Source organism: Equus przewalskii, chromosome 32 (assembly GCF_037783145.1).
Source record: "Equus przewalskii isolate Varuska chromosome 32, EquPr2, whole genome shotgun sequence".
Taxonomy (NCBI): Eukaryota; Metazoa; Chordata; class Mammalia; order Perissodactyla; family Equidae; genus Equus; species Equus przewalskii.
Window position 1 is genome coordinate 14,273,982 of NC_091862.1, and position 14,279 is coordinate 14,288,260.

General features: G+C 33.0%; 1 protein-coding gene across 5 annotated transcripts in view; it reads left to right on the forward strand.

The window, feature by feature from the left end:
- Nucleotides 1-9,844, forward strand: part of RGS17 (regulator of G protein signaling 17) — a 104,879-nt gene extending 95,035 nt beyond the window's left edge. For 3 of the 5 annotated variants that reach the window (XM_070603298.1, XM_070603297.1, XM_070603300.1), the window contains one exon: nucleotides 6,891-8,032. In XM_070603298.1, coding sequence (XP_070459399.1) covers nucleotides 6,891-7,079 — 189 coding nt within the window. In that variant the 3' untranslated portion in view covers nucleotides 7,080-8,032. Of the gene's footprint in view, nucleotides 1-6,890 lie in introns of all 5 variants that reach the window. The other 2 variants (XM_070603296.1, XM_070603299.1) reach the window with 1 other exon arrangement.
- Nucleotides 9,845-14,279: the final 4,435 nt, after the last annotated feature.

Here is a 14,279-nt window from a genome sequence, read left to right on the forward strand (position 1 = left end):
GAACCTCAGCATCTAACCAGTTCTTCTTGGATTTTATTAGCGTATTAATTTCATTCTCATCTTTATTCTAATATTGCCTTATATGGCAAATATATCAAATGATCCAAATATGCCCAAAGGTGTTCTTATCTTGCCAGTAATTACACATAATTACAGTCTTTGAGGAGGTTATTTAGCCCATTTCTCTCCTCAAAATATAATATGTATCATCTTAAAGTGATAATTGTCTAGATTAGCTAGTCCATTCCTTTGTACTATCTATGTATCATCTTAAAATGAGGACTGTTCAATTTTTAAATAATGTTAGTAGAAAAAGTATTTTCCATGCTAAGTACACATAGATCCTTTAATTTACAGTCTTCATTTTCTAATTTTTAGTTTTTATGGGAAACAGTTTCCCATTGTCCTCACAGCTCCTGATTTTCGGGTGTCACTGATTGATGGAGCTTTGTAAAATAATTTTCACAAAATTACTTTCTTTGGGCCATAGTTTAGAGCTATTACAGTTATTGATTGTTGAAATATAGACTATTGGATTTTCATTCTTTTTGTGAAAGTAACAGAGTTTTATTTTAGCTTAATTTCTTTGCTTTGAACATGAGTTTCACCAAAAAGTCATTAAAATATTATTTTCTGATCAATAACACAACCTTTCTGAAATTCAGTAGACTAATATTTAGTGTAATAACCATATGTATTCCTGCCTTATTTTTCCTAATATCTACATTTGAGCCATTATCCACACTTTAATGTTCTCAAAATACTACAGAGAGAGAAAAACAGAGACAGAGGTGAAATTCAAATTTTTATCATTTTGCTACTTGTGTGCGACTTGTGAATAGCTCTTGACATAGAATCTAATTATTGGGCTGTATGAAGTGCCTTTGGTCAGCCAACGGATTGTTCTCCTGTCAATATAGTAACTATATTTGATTATTATTTAGCAGCAAAAACAAATAAACCAAAAGTAGGCATTTGCAATTATAAAAGATAATTGTTAACAGTTATATTTTAAGCCATGGTATAGATATATTTACTCTTGAACCATTTCAAATGACTTGACTGTCTAATACATTCACATTATGGCATGTACTTTCCCCTTTCCAAAGTATATCTCACTGAACTTTCTATGCAAAAACTTGTCATTTCCTAATCAGCCACACTACGTTACTAACTGTCCGATGATCCTGAGTTATCACCCTTCAAATTTTGCTTTCCAACACTGAGAGGACACATGTCACATCAGGAGAGCCCTGACTCTATAGTAGTAAGATCACTGAACGAAGATTCAGGTGCACCGGATTCTAGTCCTGGCTCTGCTTCAACCTTATTGTGTGGCCTGGGACAAATTAGTTCACTTCTCTGGGCCTCAGTATTCAAATGATTTGCTTACAAAAATAAAAATGAAAAGGGGCACAGAGAATAGTAAACCAAATCCAGAACGGCAGCTGTAAGGCTGTTGTGCTTTGCCGTCATCTTCTCTGCCAAATGACATGGCTAGTCGGTCATGATCCTCCTTACTGCTGTACCCAGATTCAACCTCAGAATCTCTCTCAACACAAAGCAGCCACTACAAACCAATTCGAGTTGGTATCTATTTCCCATTTAGGGGGCTAGATAATCTGGCCTTTCTACCTCTGAAATTCTATAACTGTTTCTATGAAGAATATTTTTAAACAACGTGAACATTGGAGTAATTGATAAAATGGTAATGACTAAATAGCAAAAAATTGTTCAGCTTTTATTCTTGACCAGGACCTCATTTTTCTTTCATTTTACCTTAATTTGATTGAGGTATCATGTTCCTCTTTGTTAAAGGTAGAGAAAGTCTACATTCTTAAAGTTATTCTTATGTACATAACTTATCTCCTTCATGAAGCCAGTGTGCTGAAAATTACGTTGCATTGTTTGTTTCAAGAGCATGTTTTATGCATTTTTGATAATTTGAGCATTATGTTGTAAAATAGGTGTTTGCAATCAGAAGGCAATATAGCTTCCATTTGTTTGGATAGCATACACACGTTTCAAGAGGGGAAAGGGCCAAATTTTAAATTTGAAAAAATCTAAAAACAAATAAAAACACAGCGTTTCTTTCGAAAAAGTAAATTTTTTTTTTGTGATGTCCTCAAAGAGGAAACAAATGGAGGTAATAATAAGGAATCTAAGATGAATGGTAGCCTTGCTGCACATAGCAGATGCTGGTGGCAGCTTATATTTATTAAATATTGAAAAGACAAACCCAGCAAAATAAGTAACTTTAATAAAATGTCTCTTTAAAAGCTATTATCAACTATAAACAGCATTGAACTATTGAACGAAGAAATAATTATAAATCCTACAACAATGTAAGACTTCTATCTGAGTTAAAGAAAACTATGTGTGTTCAGTTACCTACATATCTCCTTACTGATGGCATTGTCCTTGACCAGAGCTGTAATTCAGCCCCGCTTTACCATCTGTCTGATACTAAGTGACTCGCTTCAGTGCTTTATGGCCTCAGCTTCCTCGCTTTGTAGAATGACGGCATGGAAAAAACTCTAAAACCCACTAAATCTATGACTTTTGGGCTCTGCCGCATGGTGATTTTCACAGTAGTGGGAATTGTTTGCTTCTTCTGGTTTCATTCTGAATTTCCAGTTGCTATCTGGGAGAAAAAGCAATAAATCTATTTAAGCACCAGAATTATCTAAAAATAATGCATATGTGATAGATATGTGGGTTCTGTGCGTGCATGTATTTGCCTCTTCAAGCAAAATTACATCAATTTAGCACTTTCAATGTTAAATTAGTTTTTCTAAATAGAGTTCATTCAACTGTTTTCCTAGATTCACTTCTTTGTGCATGCCTATTATCATTCAAAAAATATTTATTGAGTATTTCCTAGGTACATGGCTAGATGTTGGGGATATGATGGTGAACAAGAAAAACATTGGCCTATCCCTTACAGAGCTTACATTTTAGGAAGACAGACAAATCATGTCAAAAACAAATAACTAAAAATTGTGATACACATTACAATGGGGGTGGAGGTCAAATGATGTAGTTTAGAGTAGAGGTAGTTAGGTAAGGTCACTCTGAGAAGATAAAGTTCAAGTTGATACAAAATCTAAAGACACTGGTTTTAATCAAAAAGGTGTCATCATATGTATGATCAATTATTATTATTACTATGATTACTTTACATTGGGCTTAAACTTTGTTGTTGGCAAAATTTTCTTATATTATTATTACAATATGAATCTCACGGCAATCCTTTAGCCCCTAGGACAAATGGCACCATTTTACAGCAAACAAAACTGATTCTCAAAGAGTTAAACTGACTGTTCAAGGTCATTAGAATTAGATCTGATAGAGAAAGAATACAAGCCCAACGTCTTTTGATTCCAAATGTGGTACTCTTTCCACTACAATATGCTGATTAGTTGTTTCATTGCCTAGTATTTTCTTCATGACACTGCTATAGATTTCTATGAACCGAACTTTAGATGTTGAGACAAAATGAGAAATAGCAATCTTAGCCACATGCCTGAATTCTCTCTCAGACAAGCAAGGTAAACTTCCCCATCACTTAGCCCCTACCAAGAATGTGATTACTCCACTCTATCCTACCAATGATCTTTGCTCTAAGAAATATATTCCAACAATCAGTCTTATTTGCAACTTATAATTATTTTCAATAGAAATAATCAACACGAAATAATACAACTAAAAGTGCACATGGTAAAAATTTATTAAAACTGATAAGAGAATCACATATTCTTTAGATCTATAAAATTTAACATGAGAAAACCAATTTAGTTAAAATTAAAAAGAACCTCTCCAGTGGCAGAAGGTATAATTGGTAAAATTTAATATGGACTTATAAAGGAAAAAGAAAAAATTAATCAGAATTTTACTTAGAAAAGAATCCTCATTAAAGCAACTTCAGTAAAATTAAAAATAAAGTGGGAGAAAAAAACTTAATCATGATATGTAAAAGCTTGTTCAAGGAATTCACTTAAGGGAGGGGGTAGATGAGGGAAAAAGACTTTCAGCAGAAATCTATCGTTTGCAGTATCCTTCTGCCAGAAATGTCCACAGAGTTAAAATTTCCATTGCCTCTTGACGGCTAGAACAGAAAGGCAGGGTCCAAATTTAGTGTGTTCCTTTTCGGCAGTGTTCACCTATCTTAATGTTCTCCTCCACTGGATAGGAAATCTAGTAAGATTAAGCATGGTATATAACTCAGTTTAACCCAGGTTTTCCCAAGCCACACTAGCAAGATTTCTGTCTCCATGCTCCCCACTTTACCTCCACGCTCTTCTTGAACCTTTAGCTCCCATTACATCTTCCTCCCAACTAGTTCATGGAGTTGCCAGGGAATAGTTTTATGTTTGCAAGCCATTTTGCTTTTCTTCTTCCCTGTCTCCTACTCCCTGTGGGAATGAATGCTTCCAAGTTCACTGAGGCCTATCACAAAGTCACATATGCCTTTTTAAAGCTTCAGTCTCGACCTCTCAACACTGACAATGTTTCCAGCGCTCCTAAAACTGCCAGTTAAAGGCCACCAAATCTATTAGTCCTGTCTTGTCCCCTGTCTCTCAGTATTTTTTTTTCAACTCTTATTGCTGCACTGCCTCCCTCCCTTTCCCCCACCTAGATGTGAGTACATTGCCCAAGGATAGCTCTTGTCTTGTGCTACTCAACTTTCTCTTCCCTTAGGATGAGTTCTTTACAGGAAACTCCTCAGTCCCTCATGCATTGGACCCCAGATCAGATGGCCTTATGAGCCATCCAGTTGTGCCTGAATCCCAGGGTGACTCTTGCTCAGGCCCATGCTGGGATCCACCCCCACTAACTTGTATTATAGATGTTCCACAATCTGAAGCACAAAGATGCCACAAGATGAAACAATAGATTGTTATATCCATGGGGTTTATCCTTGTTCTTTGATCTCTCTACACTCCTTTTGACTGACCGACAGCCTTTTCAAACAAACAACCAGATACTAAGGTAAATATTTTATTTTTTAAATGGAAATAGCAAATTCGTTTTGTTACAGATTACTAAATGTTGAACGGTACTACTTTCTTTACTAGTAGATATTTCACTACTGTTTTTAATTTGCAAAAAAAAAAATTTAAGTTATGCAATGAGCACTCAAGACATTTAATGTCAAGTTATTTATTTCTCTGTCTTGAGATAACTAATATGATTCCAGCTACTGTTATATTTAATTATGCTATTATATAAGAAATAATTGACGTTCCTTATCACTAATCTAGCATTTCCTTCTCCATTGAAACAAAAAGTTCTCAAGTTTGAAAGTAAGAGCACTATTTACAAAAACAGTGGAATGTTTGGTAAGACTTCATCTTACCACAGCACCACATTTCAGAATAAATAAGATCAATCAGTTTAAACTCCAGTCTCAACATTTTCCTGTTGAGAAGAAACACAAACAGTATTTTTAAATAAAAAGCTTAGAAAAAAATTCTGTACTTTTTATTACTTTGTACTTGCTGATGACCTCATATAGCAATAACGCTGAGAATAAAACCTAAATGATCAATTTCCAAAACATCTTTATATATATGTATATGTAAGTTGGTCTAGCTAAACCACAGAGAGTTAGTCTCAATCACCATTTCCTGACAAATCCTCCCATAGCAACCATTACTGAGGCATATCAATCAACCCAATTCCACGTGGTCCATCAGGCTCAGGAATCTGGGGACACCAGATGGAATGTGAGTGGCTTCAGTCATTGAGACCGTTTCAGACTCCAGGCCTGGTCCAAACAGTGAGTGGGAAAAGAAGCCAGAACCAGAAAGGATTTTGCAAAATTTCTTATGACAGAAACATTTAGATATAAATATGAAAGGTTTGTGTAGACTTGAGTACATCATGAAACAGAAAATCATGGATCACAATGCCCTAGTCCTTGTTCAACAGTGAGGACTGAGGAAACCAATCAGGATTCAGTAACGCTTTGCCTCTTAGAGGGTTTTGCTAACATGTCATTTCAGGGCAGAGCTTAGTTCCGTCCCCCAAGCATGCCTTTATTGATATTTATTGATATTATTTATTCACTTCCCCTTCCAACATGTCCTACCAGTTCCAACAGGATTAACATTTAGTGAGGAAAAAAATAACTGAATCACTGGCAGAATTTAATTTCTTTACACTTCTCAGATAACACTGTATTGATTACTTTAATGGGTATTCCGAATCCCTACTTACATTTCTCCTTTCAAAGCCCCACTTCAAGCAGTTGTTCTGCTCAATCTTTAGTACCAAGATCCTGGGATGTATTCCTATAGAAGGACCATATATTTTCCTATGTCTTGCCAGGTAGACGTCAGACATCAAGAAAGCCCACTGTGCTTCTGCTCTAGAGGCCCTTCCACAATCCCGGTTTCCTACAGTAGGACTTGTCGGGATATGAAACTATCAGGAATCAACATTTGATACACATGTTAATTTTTGCCAGACAACTCCTCTGTGCTAGATTTTTACCTTGTTCCATCAAGAGAATCACCTCAGCAGTCACATAATAGGAGGAGGTAAATTTGTATTCTGGCTAGAGAATTCTCTGATGTCTCAACAATGAATGGAAATTGTCAAAAACTCCTGAGTGAATGCATAGAAAAGATAAATCCAAGTAACCCCACATATCTGTGAACTAAATTTCTGGTTTAAAAGACTAGTTGTTTTTGTTTGTTTGTTTAATTCAACTTTGAAGGAGAAAAATATGCAAGGTTATGTAGTCTTTGAAAAGATAACCTCAAGACTTTAGGTAGTTGGATTTACTTTTTGAGGTTTCTCTGAAATGTCACAAACCTATAGTTACTTAATTGAGATCTTTTGAAAAAATATTATTTAATGTATATGCTCTTATTTCTTTTTAGGTCAGTCTCGATTCTCGAGTTAGAGAGGTGATCAATAGAAATCTGTTGGATCCTAATCCTCACATGTATGAAGATGCCCAACTTCAGATATATACCTTAATGCACAGAGATTCTTTCCCAAGGTTTTTGAACTCTCAAATTTATAAGTCATTTGTTGAAAGTACTGCCAGCTCTACTTCTGAATCTTAATTTTCATTAAAACGAAAAATCATTTTGGAGGGCTGGGATGGGAAATGAAAGTAGTTAAATAACACCGCAAACTGAGTTCCTGGAGAACTACAGTTTAGCATTCCTCAGGCTACTGTGAAAATACAACCATATGGTCTTTGTCTCCATTTTTATCAAGGTTATCCATGGTTAAGTTTGGAGAAAATACCACATAAAACAATGAATTGCCAAATCGTTTGATTCAACACTCATTCTACTTGCAAGCGAACTGTATCTGTAGTCCTGTGAATGGTCTCCTAGTGTCTCTCCAGAGACTGCATGTGCAAAGTAAAAGTGCTTCATTCGCCACATAATTGTTGTAATATTTAATCCAATGGCATAACTTATATCTGTATTTAACGACTTTTGTGCAATATGGTCTTATAGAAATAATTGCCAAAAAATTGGCTGTGGTTTGCATTTTTAAATATAATCTAAGACAGAAAAAGCCAATTTTTACATTGTCACAATGGTATTCAACATGCTATATACTGTGTTTAGTACACTAATTTCGAAGCCAATATTTCTGTACCTGAAAAAAGAGCTATTTATCTCTGTTTGTTGGAAAATCCTAATGGGGATTCCTCTGGTTGTTCACTGCCAAAACTGTGGCATTTTCATTACAGAAAAGTTTGCTATGTAAAAAAATAAGAAGAAGAAAAGAGAAAAAAAAGCACAAAACAATTTGAAGATATTCTATCTCAATGACAAATCAAAGAGTGATATTGTTTTTAATTGTAATAGAAGAAAATGAATCTATGTATATATCACATGTCCAATACTGTAATTAATTTATTAAAGACTGGCTCTCCAGTTCTAAAATGGTTGTGTAAAGTATGTACTTTAGCGAGAAAAAAATAATAAGTTTGATAACTTAGTTTTGGAATATAAAGAAAGGATTTAATAAAGGAATGCCTACATGTAGCATCATAAAACATTTTGATGAACAGCATCTGTCCTGCGGCATATTTTCCTTGTATGTGAAATCCAATGAAAAGCTAAGTTTTTAACCAAGAAAAGTTTTATAAGGGTTATGAAGAAGATAATTCTCTACTTCAGACCTTAACTGTTTTCACATAGTATCTTAAGAATGATTTTATTTTAAAAATGTTGAAACCAAACAATTAATTCTCATCCATAATTGAAAGGCAGTACAGTGCTCAAATCTTCTAGCTGCCATATTATTTTTTATAAGTACCACTAAATCTTTAAGACAAAATGCTTGCCAGACATCGGCATGTATTTTTGACATTCAAGAAAACAGTATCCTATTGTGCGCACACGCACACACACACACACACACACAAAAGTCAGTGTCATATTTATATCAAGGTGTTACATTTGAATATTAATATCCCCTGGAGGCTATTTTTTTAATCTTAAACTTAATAAATATAATATTGAGTAATCTAAAATGAAAATTTTAAAAATATTTATATCCACTGAGAATACTGGCCTTATATTAAGGATGATATTAAAATTATAGGTTTTCTTTGTCATTTTTTAACTACCTCTCATTTTTTTAATTTATTAAACATTTTAAAAAATTGGGGGGTTTTCTTTTTAAATTTTATTTTACTTGAAAAGTTGGCATTGTTTCTTTTTCCATAAACTTAAAACATTTCAAGAATTGTTTTTTTAAGTGAATTTGGTTTTCTAATTTATATAGAATTCAGGAGACATGATTAAAAGGGCTATTATCTATTCCCTATGCAAATATTTTAACTGTTTCAGTGTTTGACAAAATGGAATTTTAAAAAACAGTTTGCAGAGTAGAAAACAAAATGTTCTGTTTACATTGGCGTCGCTGACTATCCTACCGTATTCAGCACTTTTAAATACATTATTTATGAAAATGTAGTTAAAATGCAAAATAGAGAATATTTATAATCATTTCTTTTAACAAATGCCTGTTTTTGTCTGAAAGTGTTAGTGTGTTAAGACTTACTTTATCGTTGTCAATTAGATATTTACTATTTGAACAATAGTTTTCAGTAATATGTTGAAAAAAGATAGCTATGAAGATGTTTACAAAAAAGTCGTATTTTTTCCTAGAGTGAAGAAAAAGATAAAAGAATCATTTCTTTTGTGAAATTCTATTGTTCCTGAATTATTTAATTTTTCTTGATTAGAATTGAGTTTATTATGCTACTATGATGTATAGACATATATGTTCTAATATCATACTTGTTGCTGTGTTTGAGGCACAATAAATTGGTGCACTTGACTAGAAAATATGTAATATACTATGATACACTGCATGCATCGATCTTTTTAAATGTAGACTTTATATTCTTGTTGTTACTATACATGATGGTGACCTGCTAGTCATAAGTTATCTTTATAAGATACTTTGGACTATTAGATAAATTGTCTGTTTGACAATACCTTTAATATTTACCAAATGTAAAAGATAAGGGCCCTTATAAAGAGTCCTAATCTCTAATCTGGGCATTTGTAGAGTACAGATTTTGAAGTTAGTATATCCTTTTGAAACCTGATTAGGAAGTTGTGTTGAGAATGATTCTAGAGCAGATTTACAATCAGATGTTGGTAAAAATACTGTGTGAGCATTTCTGTGCTAAATTCCAATTTTGGGGGGAGGGGAGGGTCTCTCATTTAACAAAATGTTTAAAGTTTCTAAGAGTTATGTCTGTATATTTGCAACTCTAGCAATTTTTAAAGTATGGTATAAGTCCTTCTGTTTTAATTACAGAGCTATAATAAACAAACGAAAAAGCCCTCAACTGGTGTCTATGCTACGATTCCAAGAGCACAATATTTTTTTTGGTAGAATTTGATTTCTCCTAGTGAGTAAATTCCTCCCTGGGGAAAAATTAGCACTTTAAAAGGTACACTTTGTGGTTTAGAGTGCCAAGATATCTTTGTATATCCTTAGAAACTAATGCACACAGAAAGAGGCAAATGCTCTTTCTGTTGTGCCTAACTTCAGATATGTCTATAATGAAAAGAAAAGTAGAGGATCTAGATTATATAAAAATATATATAAAGAAATTGGAGAGGCAGATTTCTTCAGCAATCGATCTTGTACATAGATCACACTAATAATGGATGGATGACACTTCTTCTTTACTCTGGATAATTGTTACTATGTTACCCAAGGGTAAATGTCCTGACAGTGTTGCGGGCAGCTCTATGCACAGTAGGTGCAGTGGCATATGAACAACAATAGCAAAACATAATTTTGATATCAACATTATGAACAGCAAAAATCAAGACCATAATGTGGTCCCTTTTTTTTTAAATTTTAAAATATGTACATAGGATGACCAGTTCTGATATTTGGTCATGGTGCATGGGGTGTTTATTAGTTTCCTTTAATGCTGCCTAGGTTCTTACAGAATGAAATGTGTATCATATATTTACCTGATAGTTCAGTTTGCAAAAGGACTATAGAAATAGGTAAATGATGTTTATTTGTTAGGGGCAAAAATACATTTTCACCCCATTAAGCTGATTTAAAATAATACCTGATTCTTAATTTTGAATTTATCTATTTTTTCTATACACTTTTAACTTATATTGAAAGAATGTCATATTGTAATTGTTACAAATTACATTTGCAAAAAATACAATATGTCAGATGCTTTGAGGAAGAAATATACAAGGAAGAAATTTAAAATACAATCAGAAAATAAGAAAATAAGAACTCTTTTGAAAGCCACCTAAAATTTCTTAGATCAAAAGGCCTATAGATAGACCCCTATCAAACATGAATTTTGAAAACTTTGTGCTAGATACATTGACATATTATTTTGAAACATGGTAAAGATATTTCAAAAAATTTTCTCGCATGTGTATTTCTACTGACAGTTTATGACCCTAATTTTCAAAGTATATTTTGCTAACACTTATATTTGTGTGCTCTTTTCAGTTCTTTTTAAATTTCTGACCAATATAAAATGTTTGTTCTCCTGAGAAACCAGTGTTCAATCTGTAAAAATTTTAATTATTCCTCATGTGCTACAACTGCAAATATTTATAAGACTGATACCAAAAACTTTCTTAGATCTTCCCTGAAACACTCTTAACAGTATCCTTGTAACACACAACAGCACAGAGATTGATAAGTATTTTTTCCCAATACTATGCTTTTATTACTAATTTGATTTCAAGTTACATTTCTGTCTGGTGTGACTTTGGACAAAACATTTATCCTCTCTGAGCCTGTTTCCCCATCTTCAGATGAGGAATATAATACTTAATTTACAGGATGACCATGGGAATTAAATATAAACATGGAAAGAGAAAAGTGTTACATATAACATTATTTTATCAAAGTTCTCCAGCTCAATAATTCCCATTTTTCAAGAATGTATGTATTAAATGCCATTTTAATGCACTTTTCCCCTATTTTTTAAACCATACTTTAAAAATCTTATTTAATTATTCATCCAAAAAAATACAACCAAACATTTTAGGATGTAGGACTACATAATATGTTATTGCTTTGTTCAATAATATGATTAAAAATCATTGTTTTCAGTTCACCAACATCACACTGAATCTACAATCAAGAAATATGTTTCTTTCAAGGACATATACACACACACATAGATAGATACATGTAGATCGTGTATGTGTGTGTATGTATAATATTGTAGATTTAAATCAAAGTTTAAATAAGAGATCATTTGAAAATTTTATTTCCGAAGGAAATAAAACATCATTCCTAAAGACAGGAAGAATATAAATATCAGCAATTTTCCAAATAAATACAGTCATGCATTGCTTAATGACAGGGATACCTTCTGAGAAATGTATCATTAGGCAATTTTGTCAATGTATGAACATCACAGAGTGTACTTACACAAACCGAGATGGTATAGCATACTACACACCTAGGAACCACCATCATATATGCGGTCCATTGTTGACTGAAATGTCATTATGTGGCTCATGACTATGTGGGAGGTAGAGCTAAAACTAAGTTATAAGAGATTGACCACTAGAAAACATTGATATTGGCATGGAATAAAAAGCACTCTTTTTAATGTTAGGGTGGTATAATTTTTAAAATAACTTTACTATTAAAATTAAAGGTGATTGTGTATTCACAAAATTTTTCATTAAACTTTTAATTTTAGAATAGTTTTAGATTTACAGAAAAATTGCAAAGATAGTACAGAGAGCTTCCCTATGCCCCACACCCGCGAGGCGTTTGTCACAGTTAATGGAGAGTACTGATGCGTTATTGAGTCTGCACCTTATTCAGATCCCCTCAGCTGTTACCTGTCCTTGTTCTGTTCCAGGATCCCATTCAAGATATCGCATCACATTTAGTCGTCCTCTCTCCTTAGGCTCCTCTTAGCTGTGACAGTTTCTCAAACTTTTCTTACTTTTGATGACCTTGACAGTACTGAGCAGTACTGGTCCGGTATTTTTTAAAATGTCTCTCAATTTGAATTTTTCTAATGTTTTTCCCATGATTAGACAGGTGTTATCAGTTTTTGGAAGGAAGACCACAGAAGTAAAGTGCCGTTCATATCACATGATAGCTAAGGTACATACCATCCCCATGACCTATCACTATTGAGGTTGACCTTGATTACCAGGCTGAGGTAGTTTGTTTGGTTTCTCTACTGTAAAGTAATTCATTTTTTAAAAGGTTACCTTGGAGGTAAATTTACTGGACATTTACACTGAGCTAAAAATATTCTGAACAGATTCCTCAGTACGGCTGTCACGTTCCATTAAATGACTGCTAACAAATACTATGAAGAAAATACAATGAACTAGAAAGTGAAATGGAAAAATAAAACTCAAAACAGTGGTAGCTTGAATATTCACTTAATGGAGGTGAAGGTGAATTTTTTCCTTTGAACTACCTGTATAATTACCTTAATCTACATCTCTTGGGTAGTAAAGATTTTAGCTGACCAACCGTCATAAGAGGTAATTTAAACTGATAATCATTTTGCTGAGTGCTTTTTCATATTGCTCTCCACTGAACAATGAACACTGAGTATTGAAATAAGGTAGAAGACTTGATTTTTTCCCCCTTCCTTTAACCTATTTGTCATAAATACAATGTTTCTCGTATATGATTTTAATGTTTGCTAAATATTAAAAATAATTTCAATGTGTTTCATTCTGTAAAATTTATTATAGTGAATGTGTGTAATTTTTACTACCATGTTCATTGTACTTAACAATCTATATCCATATTTTGGACTCCACCAATATTTATTAGTGGACCATAAAGAAGTTTTGAATGCATGAACACTATTTAGAAGACACCTGCTTGGTTATTTTGAAATGCCAGAATAACTGTAGGTATTTATAAATTGGATAATACAGATTATTTTTCCTCCAATTTAAGTTGTTTTGGGTTTTTCTTCCCCCTTCCTTGAATCTATTTATCATTTTACCTATGTACAATAGACTTCTTGAAAATGCTAGAATTTGAGCATGACAATTATGTAAGAAAAGTCAGAAGTCCTTTGAGTTTTCAAAGTAAATCAAACTAAAGCTGTTTTCATTTGACTATATTGTGGAAACCTATGGATATCATTGTAAAATGCACATACATTACACTGACTTTCTAAAAATGTTTTGAATTAATAAAGAATTCACCAATGTATCCTTAGACAAGTTACTGTTTCTTCATTGGTGTAACACTATAGGAGTAAAAGGTACATTTATTTAAATTGCTTATACATCTGAGGAAAAATAATTTCCAGCTAAATTCTTTACATTGTTCTATAAGGTTACTGCTTATAACATTTTTGCATCTTTTATAAATAATAAAGTATATTCTTGAAATGACTTGTTTTGAGAATTCAGCTGAGAGATTTATCATGTTGAGTTCAAATGACTCCACCATTTCTATGGTTAAAAAAAATTCAAAGTTCGCTTTAGACTTGGGAAGTAACTGTTCCTAACAGATTTAAATAACCTGATCAGTCCTGTTCTAGACTCGGATCAGAATTAAAGTAAAATGGGTTTTACCATTTTTACCACCATCTGAAAGCAGAACAATTTTATAATGTAGTGTGGCTTGAATGCACATTCAAACTGAAATGAAGAATTGAGGTAACCAATTGGAGCTTTTAAGGAGCAAAACCTATTGTTGCTTTATATTATTTGGAGTCATCTCATTCTTCCACTTCACTTTGTATTTGTATGTAGAACTAAGGAATGAATAGAAACAATGCAAAC